General features: G+C 32.9%; 1 protein-coding gene across 5 annotated transcripts; it reads left to right on the top strand.

The window, feature by feature from the left end:
- The first annotated feature begins 551 nt into the window (after positions 1–551).
- Positions 552–16731, top strand: LOC123702833. Of its 5 annotated transcripts, none has more exons than XM_045650645.1 (30): positions 552–1088; positions 1902–2052; positions 3475–3634; positions 3914–4174; positions 4937–5150; positions 5512–5665; positions 5886–6054; positions 6384–6551; positions 6922–7065; positions 7390–7489; positions 7632–7736; positions 7843–7965; positions 8121–9402; positions 9619–9772; positions 10144–10290; positions 10847–10928; positions 11905–11953; positions 12049–12155; positions 12263–12292; positions 12428–12534; positions 12608–12647; positions 13410–13501; positions 14128–14235; positions 14308–14754; positions 14855–14886; positions 15861–15935; positions 16018–16069; positions 16242–16288; positions 16375–16489; positions 16633–16731. In XM_045650645.1, exons 1-29 carry the CDS (start codon positions 673–675, stop codon positions 16477–16479), a joined length of 5121 nt encoding a protein of 1706 aa, XP_045506601.1. In that variant the 5' UTR covers positions 552–672; the 3' UTR covers positions 16480–16489; positions 16633–16731. The 5 variants fall into 5 exon arrangements, 4 of the variants coding, with proteins under 4 accessions (XP_045506601.1, XP_045506600.1, XP_045506602.1 ...); XM_045650644.1 differs by having other exon boundaries at positions 14852–14886; XM_045650647.1 differs by having other exon boundaries at positions 680–774; positions 14852–14886.
- Positions 16732–18718: the final 1987 nt, after the last annotated feature.

Below are 18718 nucleotides of genomic sequence, written 5' to 3'. Positions count from 1 at the left end.
CAGAGCGGCAGGCGAAGACCGGAGACGAGCGACATTTTAATTCAGATATTGACAATTTAGCTGAGTCAATGAACTCCAAAATAATTTGTTGCGCTCATAAAGAAAATATTGTTTTAAAGTGCATTTGGTAGGCATATATTAGAGAACATTAATGAGAATACATCTTCAGCAAATTGATAACCAAATAGACAACATCCCTTGCAACCTGTGCTTGCAAGTTGCAACATCCTTATTACGTTAAGGGTGCGTTCAATATTAAGTGCTTATAATGTATTCCAAGTCGCAATTATTTGCTGTATCTAGTTCTACCTTATATTAAAATATGTACATATAATATATGTCTTTTATTAATGAGGTAGCGGTAGTCTTGCAATCTAGTTCGATAAAATAAATCTGGTTAAATTTACGTGACCTAAATAATTATTATGTAATTTTAAACTCTTTTGTATCTATTTACAAAAAATAACGAATTATTAAATTCAGGCCGGAAATTTTTGTAAAAATTAAAAATAAAATTATTATGCGTCAATTCGAAAGTCAAAGGATCGAAGATAAATCAATTTCCTAATTTTAACTTATAAACCATAATAAAGTTCAAAAATGAATTCGATTGCGGAAAGAGAAGCATTCCTAGATATAGTATTTCGAAGATTATTTTAATAAACAATCAGAATGGCATATTTCGCATCACTTTGGAAAGCAAGGATCATAGAAAAGCACCGCCGAGAATATGAAAACGAAAAAATTAATTCAATATTTCAATCAAATACCAAGGTACCTAAAGATTCTGGGCTGAAATGGCGATTATACGGCTATGATACGAAACGACGCATGTCTGGCCAATTTAAAAAGATGTTTCCAGATGGTTCAAAGATATCGAACTTGTTGTTGTATTTGAAAACAGATCAAACGTTTCCTAATTTCCTATTGAAGAGTTTAATAGGTTTCCTTGGCGGGATCTTGCTCACATATCTTGGCTTCATGTTCTTTGTGTTCCAATTGTCAATATCGCTCGTGCATGCTACCATAATGAGTTCTATTATTGGCGTCTTACTCACACTGGGACTGGCTTTCAGCTATAGAATTAGGTAAACATAGACTTTGTTTTCATAGCGTAGGTGCATTTGTTATGTCTGTATCAATATGTACTTAGTACTTACATTCGCGGGCTCTTTAGAGCTCGTTTATACCTACCGAGATTTTTATTTCTTCGGTCGAGATTTCTATTGATACGTATACGGTATAACGTAGGTACTATAAAAGTAAAATAATAAACCAACGTCATCAATATGAATAGATTGTTGTAGGTACTTATGTAGTGTGTACATTTACTTGCTAGAATAAATTTCCTATGTACCTATACCTAGAGTTGTAGTACAATGGGAATTCTTGAAATTTGTTCAATAAAGATTCATAGCACATTTTCACTTTCCAAAGTACCCACATATTTTATTCTGATAAAGTAGAAGTAAGCTTCTGTTTGTTGGAAGCCTACGTATAGGCATTAGAAGTAAAGTATCAAATCGATATTTATATCTATCTTCGCAATAGTGGCGTGTTTACGTTATAGGTACCTACTTTTAGAAATGCATTTGTTTACTTTACCACACACGTCATATCATTAAATATTATAATAACATTCTAGTATGTATTTAAGTGTAATAATATGTAATAGTACATTAATCGCCTCTTTGGTGCAGTGTTTGTTGCGTTAATAAGAAAATTTGGATATGACTTCCGACAAAAAATCATCATAATCAAGTGGCTGTCGCTGGCCATCCAGTGGCTGTGGTCGGAGGCCCGTTTGCACCGACACTTAGTGTTTCGTTTAGTGACTTGCCTCTTAACATACATAAAGGACAAAAAATCAGCATCGTAATACAAAATACATTTCTTTTCAGATGTCTAGTGTTCCTTCTAATACCGCAATTCTTTTCACGCATCGGAAGGTACACCCTTACGTGCTATGCTTTGATACTTATTCTGACAGGACCAGCAACGAATACCTTGAGGAATTCAGAAGTGCTAACCGAATCTATGGCTTGCAGTCAGGTATGTTCACTACATACTACATAGGTAGTAACAAAGTCGATTTCTAGCTAAGCGGTTTTTTATAATAGATAGAGTTGTTCTTGAGGAAGGTTTTATTATATAATTTATATATTAAAGCCGCGCGTGGGAAGCTAGTTTGTAATACTGCATGGTTTTGTCGCCTTGTAGTTTTGTGCTTTAAATTCCTATAAATGTCCTAATGTAAATGCACTATTTTGCTCTAACGATCTACTAATGAAGTTTCAAATACTCGTTGTGTCTATGTGTGCGTTATTTATGTACTCACGTACATACACGTGTGCCGATAAAAAAAATATGGTAAATAATTTATTAATATATCCTGAAAACGATTGCAAATATTGTTTATAACACAATTATCTAATAACATGCATTTGCGTATAATATGAAAAAAAAAGTGAAATTTACTGCCATAAAGCTTTCCATTTTCCATTTTTGGCATAGGCATTCTGAAAATTTAATTTTGTACGGATACAAGCTAGGTGTGTACCTACGCGGATTTTTTGTACGATGTCATTTTGGTAATCACGTAATGTTATAATGGGTTTGGCTTTTTCATTATACGAGCTTAGCGTGTAATTTTTATACAGTAATGTTATGAATTTTCATGTGATACAGAAATAGACTATGGTCTGAATTAACACATAGGTAACGCGGGTTTCTGGCTTCAGCTAGTTATTTTATAAATACGAAATTATTTATAGGTATAGGTCCATATTTTCAGCCATTAAAATTTAAATGTATTTTTTCTGTAACGATATCCAACAAAGCTATAAATTTAAATTCATTTATTCTGTTATCTGTTTACAAGACAGTGCGCGTCCATCATCATTGTATTTTATGACCCGAGAGAAAGTCTTGTGCGGAAGATTTTCTTAAACGAATTGCATTTGAATAAACAACGAATGCATTAATAATAATTGTTTGTAGGTATATTTAAAACTATATTTTATAACATACCGCCTATTATTTTATGCATCTAAGGACGTCTTCAAAAAGTCGTCAATAAAAAAATTATTCATATTTCTGTTGTTTTGTTGTATTATTGTACCCGATCATGATTGTGATACCATATATAAATAGAATTCTGTTGTAAGCATTTTAAAATCGTCCTATTATAATATTTTACCTAAATAGAAACCAGGTTTAGAACGTAGTTTTGAAATATCCTGTAGGTACCTACCTACCGTAGCGCGTTTATTACTGGCTACCAAATTTATCAAATCTCTGTAGTCTTATTACCTAATCAAAGTGTTTAATCTTCTAAATTTAATTTATTAATGTATTTGCAACAGTCCAGAATTTATTATTTTTCCATTTTAAATTCTCAACTAAGTACATACTTATTGCATTAACGTCACTATTGATCCAACGTTCTTACTGTTCTGTGATCCAACATAACAGGAGCAAATAAAAGCCAACGTGCGGCACCTGACTGATTCCGCGAAAAGCCCCTACAACGCGATCAAGGACAGCATTCGTGTAATGCTGGCTCAAATCAACCGGGTCAACGATAAAATGGACGACATTGTAAGGAAAATCGAAGGCTTGGTGATTAACATCGGTGGGTAGTTGACGGAATATGATTGCAAGTTGCTTTAATTTTTTTTATATATACCTACCTAAATTAATGATTTACCGCGCACATTTTTTTGGGTGTTAAAGATGTGGATCGTTTTAGTTAATATGCTTATAAAGTTTCATTTTCAAGTGGCTACCTAGCTACTGCTTAGTGTTGTAAAAGCATAATAAGTTTTGACTGTCTTCGATACTTCGTAACATATTACCTAGGTAATAGGTACTGTGTTCTGTTCCTTTTATTTATCTAAATGAACAATTTCAGCGGACATAATCCAATCATCATACGCCTGGTTAAATAAAACAGTCAATACTTGCAATCGAAAACTTGGATCACCATACCAACACTGTATGCATGCCCTAGCTAAAGGAATACCAAATTGTATATCTACATTAGGACCAAAGTTTTCTTGGTTATGTAATGTGACCACGGTGGAATCGGCATGCGAAATTGTGAGGAGTTATAGAGAAATGTGTCTATTGGATGAATTCGCTAAAGGATCTTTTGCGGCTACTATAAAGAGAAGTGAGTAGATGATTTCTACTAATTGTGAGGGTATTCTTTTAATTAACGGATTATTTTCTTCCAGGTGTAAAGTGCGTAATTCAAATTTCATAATGGCATCCGATGTCACTTCTTTTGCTTTCTTATTATATTTCTTTGTAGGTATATAAAATAACTCATGCTGATAAGTATAGATTTCCAAACACATAGGTATTACAAAAACTGCTTACCCTAGTAAAATTGATAACCGCTTTGAAAAGACACTCAACAGTTAATAGTTGAAATATAGGCAGAGGCAGGAAATGAGGCATCCGCCCCGGAATGGCGCGAAAGGATGCGGGTTCGAGACCCGCCTCGTGATCGAATTTTTTCTATTGTTTATAAATTTATATTAAATTTATAGTCTTAATATATATAAATCTCGTGTCACAATGTTTGTCCTCAATGGACTCCTAAACCACTTAACCGATTATAATAAAATTCGCACACCATGTGCAGTTCGATCCAACTTGAGAGATAGGATAGTTTAAACATGTAGGTACCACGGGCGAAGCCGGGGCGGACCACTAGTTGAAATATAAACTACAAAGTCTCTTGCAAATTAATTATTATACCTATCCATGGCCAGTTTCACAACTTCTGTTTCTGTTTCTCTATCTGTTTACGTTATCACTGTGTTATAAATACGTACGTAAATTATTAACGTCAAGAAGGAAGGATCCTGATCATACCAGCAAACAGTGGAACAACCCTAAATCCTAATAGAGCGAAATCATTTTCTAGAACTACGTGAATTCACAACTCGTATAAAGAGAATGTTCTACGCCAGCATACAAATCCATCACCGGTTCACAATAAGCACTAATGCTAGTCAGTCAGCCAGTCAAATAGCGAATGGTATCATAACTGAGATACGGAACAGAGCTGATCCGCTGTTGACTTGGTTGTCTTGGAGTTCGTGTGCCACTAGTTTGTTCTTGCTGCTTATTATTTTTAGGTGGGTTTGTGATTGTTATGATAATGCTAGAAATTCGTCTTTTGATAGTCGTTCTGAGAAGTCAAAATGTATGCGAATAGATAGTAGCACAGACTAATAATAATATACTACGTAATAGTAGGTACAAGTTACAACTATAGGACCAGTATATTTAATAACAGTGAAAAATAGGCTGTATGTTACTCTAGAACACAATCAGTTATTTCAATAACAACGTCAGTGAGAAAATAGTTATCTTATTTTTAAACCAATTTAGTTTTTGACTTAGGCTCTATATATTATATTATGGTAATGCTCTAAGGGTAAATTTCTCGAAATGAATTAATTGTTTAGACTGATGACTTCGTTGATTTTGTACCAGGGCAAAATATTATCAGCACATGTACGAAACAAGATCAAGATTTGATAATTGCTACGTAACAAAGGAACTGTATGAACTCGATTGGAAAAGATTTCAGGAAGGGAGGGACACTATTCTGCCTCTAAACAGGAGAGAGAAAGCGAAGTATATCCCTGTGAGATTTCAACTTTAGCATAATATTCTTTCGTGAAATTAAATTGATTCATTAATTACGATACTTACCTCCTTATTTCATTTGATAATTTTCACAACTTATGTTTTTCTAAAGAACCTATAACCAGCTATCCTGTCTTTACCTTTATCTAGGTATCTTTTACACTTAGGTTAATATAATATCCCATACCTAGAGAAACCAGAAAAGACCCTCTTTTCAGACGACATCATTTCGTTTAGTAACTACAGAAAAGGTATTTCTATCCCGGTCAGCTGTAGTCATGGCTATCACGACGTTCAAATTAATGATACACATGGTAGCAGACTATAGTTTATATTGGGTGTTAATGACGATACGTTACCATGGCAGGTTCCAGAGTTTAATACCACGTTAGTATTTATCTCGGTGCTTTTCAAGGAAAAATAGGTGGAATGATAGTAGGAGGTATGAGGTATGATAAAATCAAAATAAACAACAGACAGACAGTGTCAAATAGACTACACGTCGAGTCCTCGTACTCGTCCTTAAATTTTCTGTTTTCCTGCACTGAATTCTCGATTTTCATCATTTCAATTAACTTATTGTAGATTAATTTAAATAATAACAATGTTCATTCCCGCTAGCTAGCTAAGAGCTACAATTTCGGAAAAGTTTCGCAATAAAACCTAATTTCCTCATCAATATAATAATCTTCTTATACCTAATCACTTATTTATAGCTGGTCCTCCCGATGCTGGCATAAAAGTAACAGGAACAGGCTTCGGAGCAGATTTGTTACGATCTATATTCAATATATTGACAGTGCCATTGTATTTGCCAGCATCATCTCCTATATCGTGCTTACCGAACCCACATCCACCTGATTTTCAACGTTATTATCAAATAGGTAAGGTTTGTATTTACATTTGATATCAACAGATTTTTATCTATGGGCTTTAACCTGTACCTTCTTATACGTTTGAGTATAGAATATGGACTATTAACATTTACACGTTAACTAAATAATTCTTATTTTTTTTTCAAGTTTTCTATCACACAGTAAATAAATGAACAGAATTTAAAAATATATTCATTATCCATTCTTCTATACGATCATGAAAATTGCTAACAGAATTATTGCGACTTATCTTACCTTTTAGTTCAAGCAGTTCCTACCTTTGCTTTATGGATATAGGCGTTGTTTCAGATTTTCTCTCAGTTTGAAAAGCTTCACTATTTCTAATTATTACCTTCCTTACTATATTACAAACTTTCAGGTGTACTGATAATACTTTTATGGTTATTCGCGTTATTCGAACCGTACGGTCTGCGACTTCGCCACGTGATCATGGGACATTATCGCCCAGAGCGAGCAAAGGCTCGAGCCACTTGGCTATATAACCATATCTTGAGAACTAGGGGTAGGGTTTTTTATCATTTTATCAATACAATACAGCGGTATTGATTTTAGCTAGTAATCACGTAGTGGTAGATAAAATTAACTAGTGGAATGGCCAAGTTTTGGTGGTTGTTTGATCAGAAAGCCATGAAATTTTTAAATATTGACCATGCATTAATCTAGTGCATTTCAGTTAAAACTAAAAAATAAAACAAATTAGAGTGGAATTAAACCAAAGAGAAGAACTAAGTTTCATGACCTTTTACATTAACATTAGGCAGCCTACATTATTGTACTAATAAGTATTATTTATTCAATATTTCATTATTTTTTTCACATTCAACAGGCAGTTTTATGAAACTAGCAAGAAGGAAACTTCATCGTGAATATAAATATAGCGGTGAAGAGAATCTCACATTTCGACACTGGGTGGATTCTCATATACCGTGAGATTTTTTTTATTATCGCGATGGTTTAAAATATGTAATAATATACAATAAGATAAATTATGCTAATAAGCATAAAAGTTATGCGTACTTTTAAAAATATAAATTTGAAATTAAGAAAGTAGTCCTTTATTTTGTTTAGGTGTTACTTTTTGCGTCGTTTATTGGGAACGTTGCCGAAAGAACCGCACTGCCTGCTTTGCGACACTATAGACCTGTTGAGAGATCCCGACACAAGATTGATCAGGCAAGTTTAATTAAATATATCTATGCTAAAATAACTTCAATTAATATTCTACTCCTAAAACTTAAAAAAAGCCAAAAAAAATCATCCATATTTTTATTTTTTCTAGATGCGAAACACCATCATGCCCAGGCATATACTGTAGATGTTGTTTCACCGATATCGGTGAATTATGCACAATTTGCATGTCTCCAGCCGATTATGGAGACCTTAGTGATATCAGTTTGGAAAAGTAAAGATTTTTGAGTAATGTTTTGTAGTCTGTAGTCTGTAATAGTGATATGAGTTTGATAATCAATTATTTTTAATTACTGTAATGTTAAACAAATACTCAAGGCTATACTCAAAATAATTCTTCTACAAGATTAACGTTGATAAAAATTTCAGAGGGTCCACAGACGATGATAGTGATAATGATATCAATGAATGCAAAGCTGATTCTAGTAAAGATTATCTAAAACTTAGCCTTCTCAAATCAAAAATTAATTATAGAAAAGAAAAATGTGACTCATATTATTCGAAATCTAACAGAGATGAATATTCAGAAAAGATTTCCCTTCTTGAATCGTTTGACGATAATTTAGAACTTAACGAATATGCAGGTTCAGAAGTTCAAAATTCTGATTTTAAGAATAATTACGACGTATATGGAGCTAAAACTCATCATGTACGTAATATGAAGAATAAAACAAAACATGGAAGAAACTATGTAAAATTTAAATGCATAAGATTTATAATAAGATATTTCAAGAAGACAACACGATATAAGTTGAAATTACCAAGAATCAAATCAAAAGCAATGAAAAGAAAACGAATTCATGAATGGAGAAAAATAAAAATGTCACAATTTAACAAAATTATTTCAAAATACCTTTCCAGATCGGGGAACGTTAGACGCTGTATTTGTCCCAAAAACATATGCCGTAAAGAATATTTTTGTTGTTTTCATATTGTTATGTCAAAGAAATCTAAACCAAATATGGATTTTAAAGCACTGTTAAATCGAAAAAGACGTGCTCGTAAAAATATTATAGTGAATAGATGTGAAATAAATAATCACCTGAAATTAAACTGTACTTCAAAAATGATGAATCCTAGTAAATTAGCAGTGAATTCTGCTGATGAACCTATTTTTTGTACGAGAACAGATAACGAACTCAATGCCACAGAAGAAAACGGAACAAATGATAATATTCATAACGAAAAACCTGATAAGAAACAAAACGAAAATAAGGGTAAAATGAAAAATACACCAACTGAAGGTATGCCCAAAACCGAATCAAAAAAACGTAATTGTGCTAAAACAGCTTTTATAGCCTTTTCAACTTGTTTATGTCTTAAAAATAAATTAACATCAAGTGAAAGAAAGCTGAATGATATGAAAAATCACGATCGTTCCTTTCAGAAGCAGAAAAATAATTTTAAACGAAGGAAAAAGAAAGAGAAAATTGTAACGAAGTCGGATGAAACCATTAAAATAAAAGCAGATACTGAAAATACTAGGAATTATAGAATAACAGCGTATTTACAAGATCAATGTTGGAATAAAGGTAGTTGTAGAAATAAGGAATCATTGGAATTGTTGACGAAGGAATGTGCGCTAGATGACTTGGCAAATTTGAGGATGGCAGCGGCGAGAAATAAAGCCAGAGAAGCAGAAATACTGAAGGTATTATAAATTTGAAAATGTGGTGTTAGGAAGTTTAAAAAAGGAAGTAGCAATGAGTAAATTGGCGTAAAATATTTGCTAAGAATATCAATTCCATTCCACGAGATGTTGAAATGGCACTAATAATTTTTAAATTTTAATAAATATTTTGTTACATCGATAATTATAATTTTTCGACGCTTAAGTTTTGGTTCTTGAATGTAAATTCTTTTATAGATTCTCGCAAAAAAAGATTCGCTTAACAACATAAAAGCAAAGAAATGCAATTGTCCCGAAACTCCCTGTATTTGTGTACCCAATCAAGGAACGTGTCACAATAAGTGTCACAAGCCAGTGAAAAAAGAAAGAAGTTTTTTCAAATGCAATAAAGGTTTAAATGCTTGTTTATTTATAATGACAAGTTATCACTACATGAAACATCATCATCACAGTATGAAACAAAGTCGCTTTCTCTGTTCCTATGTAGGTATGCTGCATAAATCATTAAAACTTCGCAACGGATTTTGATGCAGTTTTTTTTTAGTGAAGATTAGAGATTAGAGTTAGATGGAGGGGTTCAAGAAAAAGTTTTGGTATATAGTTTACTAGGTTTAAGATAAAGTGGACGAAGCCGCGGGTGGATAGCTAGTTAAACTCTATACAAAATAAGGCTTTAACTCAAAACATGTTGTCTATTGTAAAGATTAATGTCTCTATCGTAACATCGTATTTTAGATAAATTCATATCTTTTTGTATTTTAGATAATATATTCCATCAAAAGTGTAAACCCAAAGATGTATGTTGCAAATACGTTCGTCACGCAATCGACATTGACCAAGCTGTGTCGGCGACGTTTCCAGAGGTTCAAAGTAATGAGATTAAAGTCCATGATTTTGAGGCTGGAAAACGTAAGCAATATTATATTGTTTAGAATTAACAGCTAGGAGGAACCACTTTCGTTTTAAATTAATCGATACTTGCTTCCAATCTTCCAAATAAATCTTAAAGATAGGATAAGGATAGGTATATAGGTAGTATAATCGTTAAGTGTGCACAGGCGATTATCTCGTAACTATAGCAGATATAAAAAAAAACTTTAACTGATATCGAAAGTACTTAACCTAATGTTAAATGGCAATAATCAGTTTTTAAAAATATAACGAGAAATAGTTACGGAATAATCGCCTGTGCACACATCAACGATTACACCCGGTATATTATAAGGATGCCTTAATTAGTATCAGAAAATGATACTTATAGAAATTATTATTAATAATTGAAACTAATATAACTCAGTAAAGATTTCATCAAAATTCTTGTAAAATAATCATTTTGCAATGATAAATTATTATTTAAACCAAACCTTTAACCCATTGAGCCCCAAGCGACCCGATCGGTCCCAGACACAATAGATTTTCTATTGTATCTGTGGTTCCAGGGCCTGAGTTATTTAAAAAATTTCAGATTGCAATAAAACTACGGAACCGCATAGAAGGCACGGAGTTTATTGTCCAACTAGGAAGGAGTTTGGCAAAATCGGAGACGGGTGTCTATAAATTTAATATTATTTCGAATAATAATTAGATATATCGGTCAATTAAGCAAAGCTGGCATGTTCACAGTACTCACACTTATGCAATTTCACTTACAGTATGTTCAAAAATAAATGCGACTCTAGTTTCATTTTAGAAAATATTTTAGACTGGCTTGCATATTCGCTCGTCTTTTAATTCTATTGAATATGCTTAGGATATGTCACAACTAAGCGCTCTAAAAGATTTTCCACAAAATTTAATTACGGATTCCAAAGAACACATACCGCAATAAGACATTGGTATTCAATTTTAAGTAAGAACAACCGATATCGTTTGTAAATTAATGTAAATGGTGATAACTCTGATTATTAATTAGTAATTTGATTTTTGAAAAAAAAAATGTCGATTTTAGTCAAAATTTATATTTTTCTAACAAGATCCTTATCATCCAAATTTCCACCTTGGTGAGAAAAATTGACATTTCTAATGAAAATGAACAAAAAATTAAATGATTTTATTAAATACTGTAAAATAGTATATAATTCTTCCATTTACTGTATCACAAAATTCTTCATAGATTTTTAGATATTCGTACTACACCAATTACATCACCCTGTATTTATAAACAATTGCAAAATATGACACATACATAGGCCGGGAGATACTGACACAAAATTTCGGGTCATTTGTAACAGAATGGCGGTTCTTCAGAGGTCTTATTACGCAATGACAAAAAGAAAAATGATGGTCAGAACGCTGGTACCGGCGGACTAGTCGCGTGGGCGTAAGTCACACTCGTCGGATAAGTAAGACCCCTCTAGACCGCCATCCTGTTACAAATGACCCGAAATTTTGTGTCAGTATCTCCCGGCCTAACATGTGCAATGTGTAAATGTGTTGACGTTCCAGCTCTTCTTAATATACTTATACTTAGATGAAGTTTTGTATTCGTACACAATTAATATCAACAAATTACTTTATTTGCAGTTATAAGCTTTACAATTTTATAAACGAGACTAAGATTTGTGAAGATCAGGTAAATTCCTATGGGTATTTTATCTAATAATATTTAGATATCTAATAATAAACATTATTCATTTTTTACTGATATTTTCTCTTTGTTTTTTAAAGTACGTTCCGGTGAATTACGAAGTATCATCAGGACAAACGAATAAGACAAAGAAGCCCCTTGATAAAATTCCAGCATTAAAAGCAATGAAGATAAAAGATATTAAATTGTAAGTACCCGCTTTCGATTTAAATAATACATAAGTATATACTTAAATGTGTTATTTTATTTTTATACTATTTACGTTTTAATGATTTATTTTGTTTTAAATTGCAGGGTTTTATCAGAACGTTGCATGCATATAAGGTATTTTATATCTCCTTCTTTAAACACTTAATTAGATGGTTTTTGCCTTTGAATTTACTGTAGACACTAAGTACCTACCTACATAAATAATGCAATAAAATTTTAGAATAATTTTAAATATTAAATACTTTGTAGGATCAAGAATCCTGCACCAATGATAAAAAATCTCTACAAAGGTTTAACTAAGTCTCGTAAACACCCCAACGGTGTACAATACACGAAAGACACTATTTTCAATAGAGGTAATAATAAACATAAATTTCAAAGTTATTTTACCAAATGTTTCAAGTATGAACGGTGTTTTATTATTTGCAGCTTTTGGAGGCAAATCGGTTTTTCCTATTGTTCAATCCAGGTAATTTCTAAACTCTTCTAATAAAATCTTTTTGAAGTGAAACTTCTATAACGGGGTTGGAAAAAAAATGTAGTGTAACATTTTTTCGTTACGCGTGACATTTTTCCGTTATGCGCCATCTTTTCTTATCCCTACCACGCGTGGTTCGACGTATTTCTGTAAAGTTGCTTAAAGTAAATTATTTTTGGAAAAATAAGGTCACAAAGAAGTTTCACTTCTTACGTGTGTACACTAGTACACGCACATATTTTTTTTAGTTTATAAATGTACTTTGTACTTGGCATTTTCCCTGAAAATTATGATCTTGCATTTATCTGCTGATTAAAAAGATCCTGTTTTTACTTGCTAACTACTTTGTTCCAATATTTTTCTGTCATTTCTCTGCATATTATGTAGGTGCAGGAAAAGTTGAATTCTATTTCAACCTTCTTCTTCCTTGCCTGTTTCATTATACTTGAAAGGCAATTCGTAATTTTCACGCCCTTAGAGCGGCCGTATGCGGGCGGCTCGAGCAGTTAACGGCTGAGCGACGTACACGGTCTGCTCGAGCGGTCGGTCGTTGACTGCTCGAGCTGTCGCTATAAACGCGCTATAATAGCGTAGTTGACGGCTTGAAGCGGTCGCGACTGCTCGAGCAGTCCAAGTGAATGAATGTAAATAGTTCACCGCGCGGTCGCGCCTTCAATCCGTCCGCGTCGGTCTCAACTGCTTGAAGTGGTCCGAGTACGGCCGCCCTTAATCTAATTCCTTTATGACATTCAGTTCCTGTCAATATGTTGATGAGACCATAGTTCAAGATCGTGGTACCCAAATGCGACAGAAGTCCGATGCTATTTCACCCAAGGTGTATTGTGGTAAGAAAATTTCTGAATTTGATAACATTTGACTAGATAAATGTATTACTATTATAGTTTTTCATACATATTATTTTCTACTAGTGGTCCGCCCCGGCTTCGCCCGTGGTACATATTTCGAATAAAATATAGCCTATGTCCTTTCTCGGGTATCAAAATATCTCCATACCAAATTTCATGCAAATTGGTTCAGTAGTTTAGGTGTGATTGAGTAACAGACAGACAGACAGAGTTACTTTCGCATTTATAATATTAGTATGGATTCGTCGTCGTTCCAGCCTTTCAAGACGTCCACTGCAGGACATAGGCCTCCCCCAAAGATTTCCAAAATTAAATTAAATTAGTATGGATTTCTATCCCCTATTTCACTCCATTAGTGATCCTGCGTTTTATTACAAAAGGAACTTTACAAGGAACGATTCTAACTCTATATACTTAATTTCAATAAATCCGGCTCATTTCAATAATTTCAATGTGAAAGGAGGATATACAATAAATTCATTTATTCCGAAGCGCATACTATCTCAAACCAATTGCTTAGTAATAGTTGCGATGAATTTTGATAATTCAATTAATTTAAGAGCAATCTTTTAATATCAATAGCATTTTCATTAAATTCTTTGAAGATGCTGCAGTTGAAGTTGTCAGGCAAACCTGCACTTGTGCTACGCAATGTAGAAATATAAATTGTGTAGAAAAAGGATGCTCTACAGATGCAAAGATGAAAATATCGGGTAAATATTGTCTATGTAAACATTTTCAGTAGAAAATAACAACATGTATATGATTATCTTTTTCCTTTTTAGAACACGCTGCAGATAAAAGACCACATAACGTTACGAATGAGCAAGAAATGTCTTCTGATTACTCAACATCTAATTTTGAAAGCTCTAGCACATCGAACGCATTCACACATAGTGACGATACAAAAACAGACACTACTATTTGCAGTAGAGTGGCTGTTGATTTAATCGAAGAAACACCAGTTAGGGCCAAAATCAATAAACACGTTAAGAAAATTAAAGTTAACGTAACAACTAAAACTAATCAAGGAACAACGACGGATTTTGCTAAGTTTCGAGATGTTAGTACTATAACAGACGATTGGTGGAGTCCGATAGTTGAACGGAAAACTATAAAACGTATTAAATATGAACCGGTCAATAAGTGCAAGTTAATGCATGATAAATGTATATCTACGGATAGACACAGAATTGTTAAGTTTTTGAGTCGTGCGCAAATTATACCGAGAGGTCAGTTAATTCTGAGTTAATATGATTTTAAATTTTCAGCATTTGTTTTATTCGTTGAATCGAAAGGTGCAAAAATGTAATTGTTATTCTCTTTCAGAAGATATTTTATCTCCTTCGCGGTATCTTTTAGAGGTAAGTTAATGCAGATACTTATAAACATAGAAGGTAGCATTATATCTTGGAATAAATCTATACTATTAATATAAAGCTGAACTCTGAAGAGTTTGTATGTTTTTTTGAACGCGCTTATCTCAGGAACTACTGGGGCCTTAGACAAACGTACGTAACGCCATGGAATAGAAACTGCTAACGCTTATTATTGACATAAGCTCATGACATTTTGGTAATGGTTCGATCACACTACCAACGACGCAGACGACCACGATCAAAGTTCCAATCTTGCCGAAATTTGTTCAAAATCAATATTAAAATCTCCCGTCATTCTGGTACTCAGGAATAAAAAAATTCGAGGTCAATTAATAAAAAGAAATAGGGTTTTTTGCGATTTTCGCCGAGACGGTAAGTTTATCATACAATCACCTGAACCAAAATTTTATATAATCTAATTATCTATAAAAAAGGTTAAATACATTTTTTTCTAGGAGCCACCGTTTCTATGAAAAACCTGTTTGTTTATCCATTGATCTCAAAATTTTTTTTTCCAAACACCAATACGACAGGAAATTCTTAAATTTCATTTTTAATTGTGTTTTGCACAATTTTATTTAATTGCGACTGGATGAAAATTTTGTTCGTGGTCGTCGTTGTCGTTGGTAGGGTGACCGAATCCTTATGCAAAACATCATACGCTTATGTCAATTTCTATCGATAGCGTATTCTATTCCTTGGCGTTTTGCCGTTTGGCTAAGGCCCCTTGTCCGATTTGAAAAATTATTTCGGTGTTAGATAGCCCATTCATCGAAGAAGGCTATAGGCTATATATTATGATCATGCTAAGACGAACAGGAGCGGAGCGCAGCTGGTAATGGATATACATACATATTTTATACCATTCCTCCACACATTGATTGTATCGCTACCGACCTAATAATAATTATATTGTCAGCACTCTACATAATTTTGATAATACTTATCATTTGTTTCAGTCTCAAAAATATTACAATGAATTATTTACTTCGAAACTATTTGCGCCACATTTATTCCCTGTTCTTGTAGCGACGGTAAGAATCCTATGTTATTTTCAATCAAGATAAAAAAAATATGGAATAGATTTTGTACAGTTATTTCTATGGACTATTTCAGAAGGAAAAGGACAAAGCACACTTGAAAAGTCGTTACAACCACCTTCGCAAAAGTGAGTCGTGCATTGATAATGACACTTTTTCTTTTTTTGTTGTCAATTAAAACTAGTTTTCTGCCGTGCGCTTCGCTTGTGAAAACTTGATAGACAACAGGAAATTATTACCTACACTAAATAATTATATAATTTCATATTATCTGCATTACATATTAAATTCTTCTTTCAGATAGAAAAACGAAGAGACTAGAAGACTACAGTTCACCGCGTTCAAAGGTTTGTACTTTGCAAATCTTAAATACGATATTGTCAGACTTACTTACTACAACATAATTATTAATATGTGATTCTAAATATTTAAGGGCTCGAATATATTTACTGATAAAATATGCAATGAGAAGAGTATAAAGAAATGTCAAAAATGTCTTACAAGAGAAAATTGTAGGAGGCTGGATGAGAAATCTTGAAGAATATTTGGTAGGTTTTTTTTATAAAAAAATATTATCTAGTTTCTACGTAGTTATTTGTATTAAAATGTATGAAATTATTAAAAGCATGTTTTTTTTGAAATGGTTTAAGTATTGGTTCACTTTTTATTTATTTTTTTCATATTTTTTCAGATAATGAAATGTTCAAAATGTACGTTGCGTGATATTTGGAGAGCTGTAAATTTTTGTCTATGTTTTTGTTTGTATTTTTTAAATAAATTTAATTTTATATTTTGGACCGTTATTCGACCGCGCCCTTTTCGGTGGCCCACTGCCCCAATTCCATATTATTATCATGAGTGATTTCAGTTCAAGTGTTAATCAATCAGCTTCATATACCTTATAATATTTTATTAATATATTATGTGTATGTATTTACCTTTATTAATGTATACCTTACCCACTTACCCCTTCTTTGCCCGAGACGAAGCAGTATAATAATACACAGTAGGTATACTGTATACCTAGTTAAATTATTCTACCTATACGAATCTGAAATCAGTCCAAAAATAAACAAAAATATGTTCTATATTATGTATCAATTATTAATATACCTACTACAATCAGAAGCGTAGCGTGCCTTGACCGGGCCCCGTATAAAAATTTGTTTGGGGGCCCTTAGGAAGGGTAAAGATTTCTCTTCTTTTCTGGGAAGTTTTTAGTAATTTTTGCTTCTGCACGTTGGGGGCCCCCTTGGCGCGGGGGCCCCCGTATAATTGATACGGCAGATACGACGGTAGGTATGCACCTGACTACAATTTACAATGTATACTAACATTTCAGCCAAGATTTCACTTTTATTTTGTTGTCACGATAGCCATACTAATTTTACAGACCTTATCTATTTCACAGACTTTCAAGTTTTGTTGTATGAAAAATAACTATATATCCAATATCGTCAAAACTTTAATGTATTAACAAAGTCTCAACGGATAACAATTGAATAGTAGGTACTGTTTATTTTTATAAACTCTACGATTGTATTGCCAAGGATGATCTCATATTGAAACTATGGGGGGGGGGGGGGGGTATTATTATTGAACACAATTGCAGAACTAATACAGTAAATAAGCCTGATTATTAAAACTATAACTACTTAACATAATATTAATATAAGAGTTTCTCTACTGTTAACGTTCGTTGGTACCTAAAGGAGAATGGCGAAACTGGGCCTAACTGTTACAGAAATCAAAATATATTTAAAATTCATTATGTTATTTTTAGTAATTCTTGGTAAAATATTTACTTCTGATTCTATGGGAAAACAAATCTTTGAAAAAAAAGATAATGTGTTCACTAGCGGCATTGTTATTTAGATTTCTATGACTACCGGTCTTATCAAGCAGAGATTGTCAGTGTTGTCAGGAGTAAAAAAGTCGAATATATCGATTAATACGAATGAATGTCTATATTTTATTTTTAATTTTATTGAATTCAAATGCTTTATAAATCAGAAGCAAAACTTAACTTATTTTTAACACATATCTTAATTTATTTAGATCATTCTATAAAATAAAAACATGTTTTACTTAATCAATAATAATTATAACATTTTTATTTAGGTAGCTGGCCATTAATAAAATGTCAAATTATTAATCATAATTGTGTCAGTGATGAGTGATTTGTTTATGTTTGTTGTTTGACATTTGAGTGAAGTTTTAGGCCCTTCTCCCATTACGATACGCATAGGCGATTCAAGTATCCTGCAAGTCTCGGAGACTAGTCGCCGCGGAGTATCTCACATACATTTTTATGTAGGCTCGCACACTACGCTACTGGTATCCTACACGTCCGCGACTAGTATAGCACATACATCCTTCCTCTATGGTATAGCACTACTCACCGTATCGGTCGCTTTTGCATCGCGTCTCGACTCTCGCGCGTATCTCTTCGTTAGAAAGATAAAAATATCTAATCATCATGTTGTAGTTCTCGTTCGGCTACAAAAACTCTACAATTTATGTTTCTTTCAATATATGGATGAATCCAGTACTTCTTACTCTTACGTTGGCGTCTTCTATTTCTATAAAAAAGAAAAACTGCAAGAGCTTCTTCGTCACTGGAATTGCTGATTGCTCGACATAACGACGTAACTGTTGTTGCAATAAATAAATGAATTATTATTATGATAACGTCGGTCCACAAAAACGAGGCACAATAATTTTGAATTTAGTCATTTTTCAGTCGCATAATATGCGAGCATCGGGTAGCCAGCAAA

This window comes from Colias croceus, chromosome 24 (genome assembly GCF_905220415.1).
Source record: "Colias croceus chromosome 24, ilColCroc2.1".
Lineage (NCBI taxonomy): Eukaryota > Metazoa > Arthropoda > Insecta > Lepidoptera > Pieridae > Colias > Colias croceus.
Note: the sequence above shows the minus strand (reverse complement) of the source record. Positions and strands in the feature narration are given on the sequence as shown.

What these genes read in the sequence shown, in the direction of transcription:
- LOC123702833 (XM_045650644.1), top strand. Translation starts at nt 673, where the DNA reads ATGGCATATTTCGCATCACTTTGGAAAGCAAGGATCATAGAAAAGCAC. An exon ending in CCATATCTTGAGAACTAGGG is followed by an intron (nt 7,066 to 7,389) that starts GTAGGGTTTTTT and finishes CACATTCAACAG; the next exon opens with GCAGTTTTATGAAACTAGCA. An exon ending in TTACAACCACCTTCGCAAAA is followed by an intron (nt 16,070 to 16,241) that starts GTGAGTCGTGCA and finishes TTCTTCTTTCAG; the next exon opens with ATAGAAAAACGAAGAGACTA.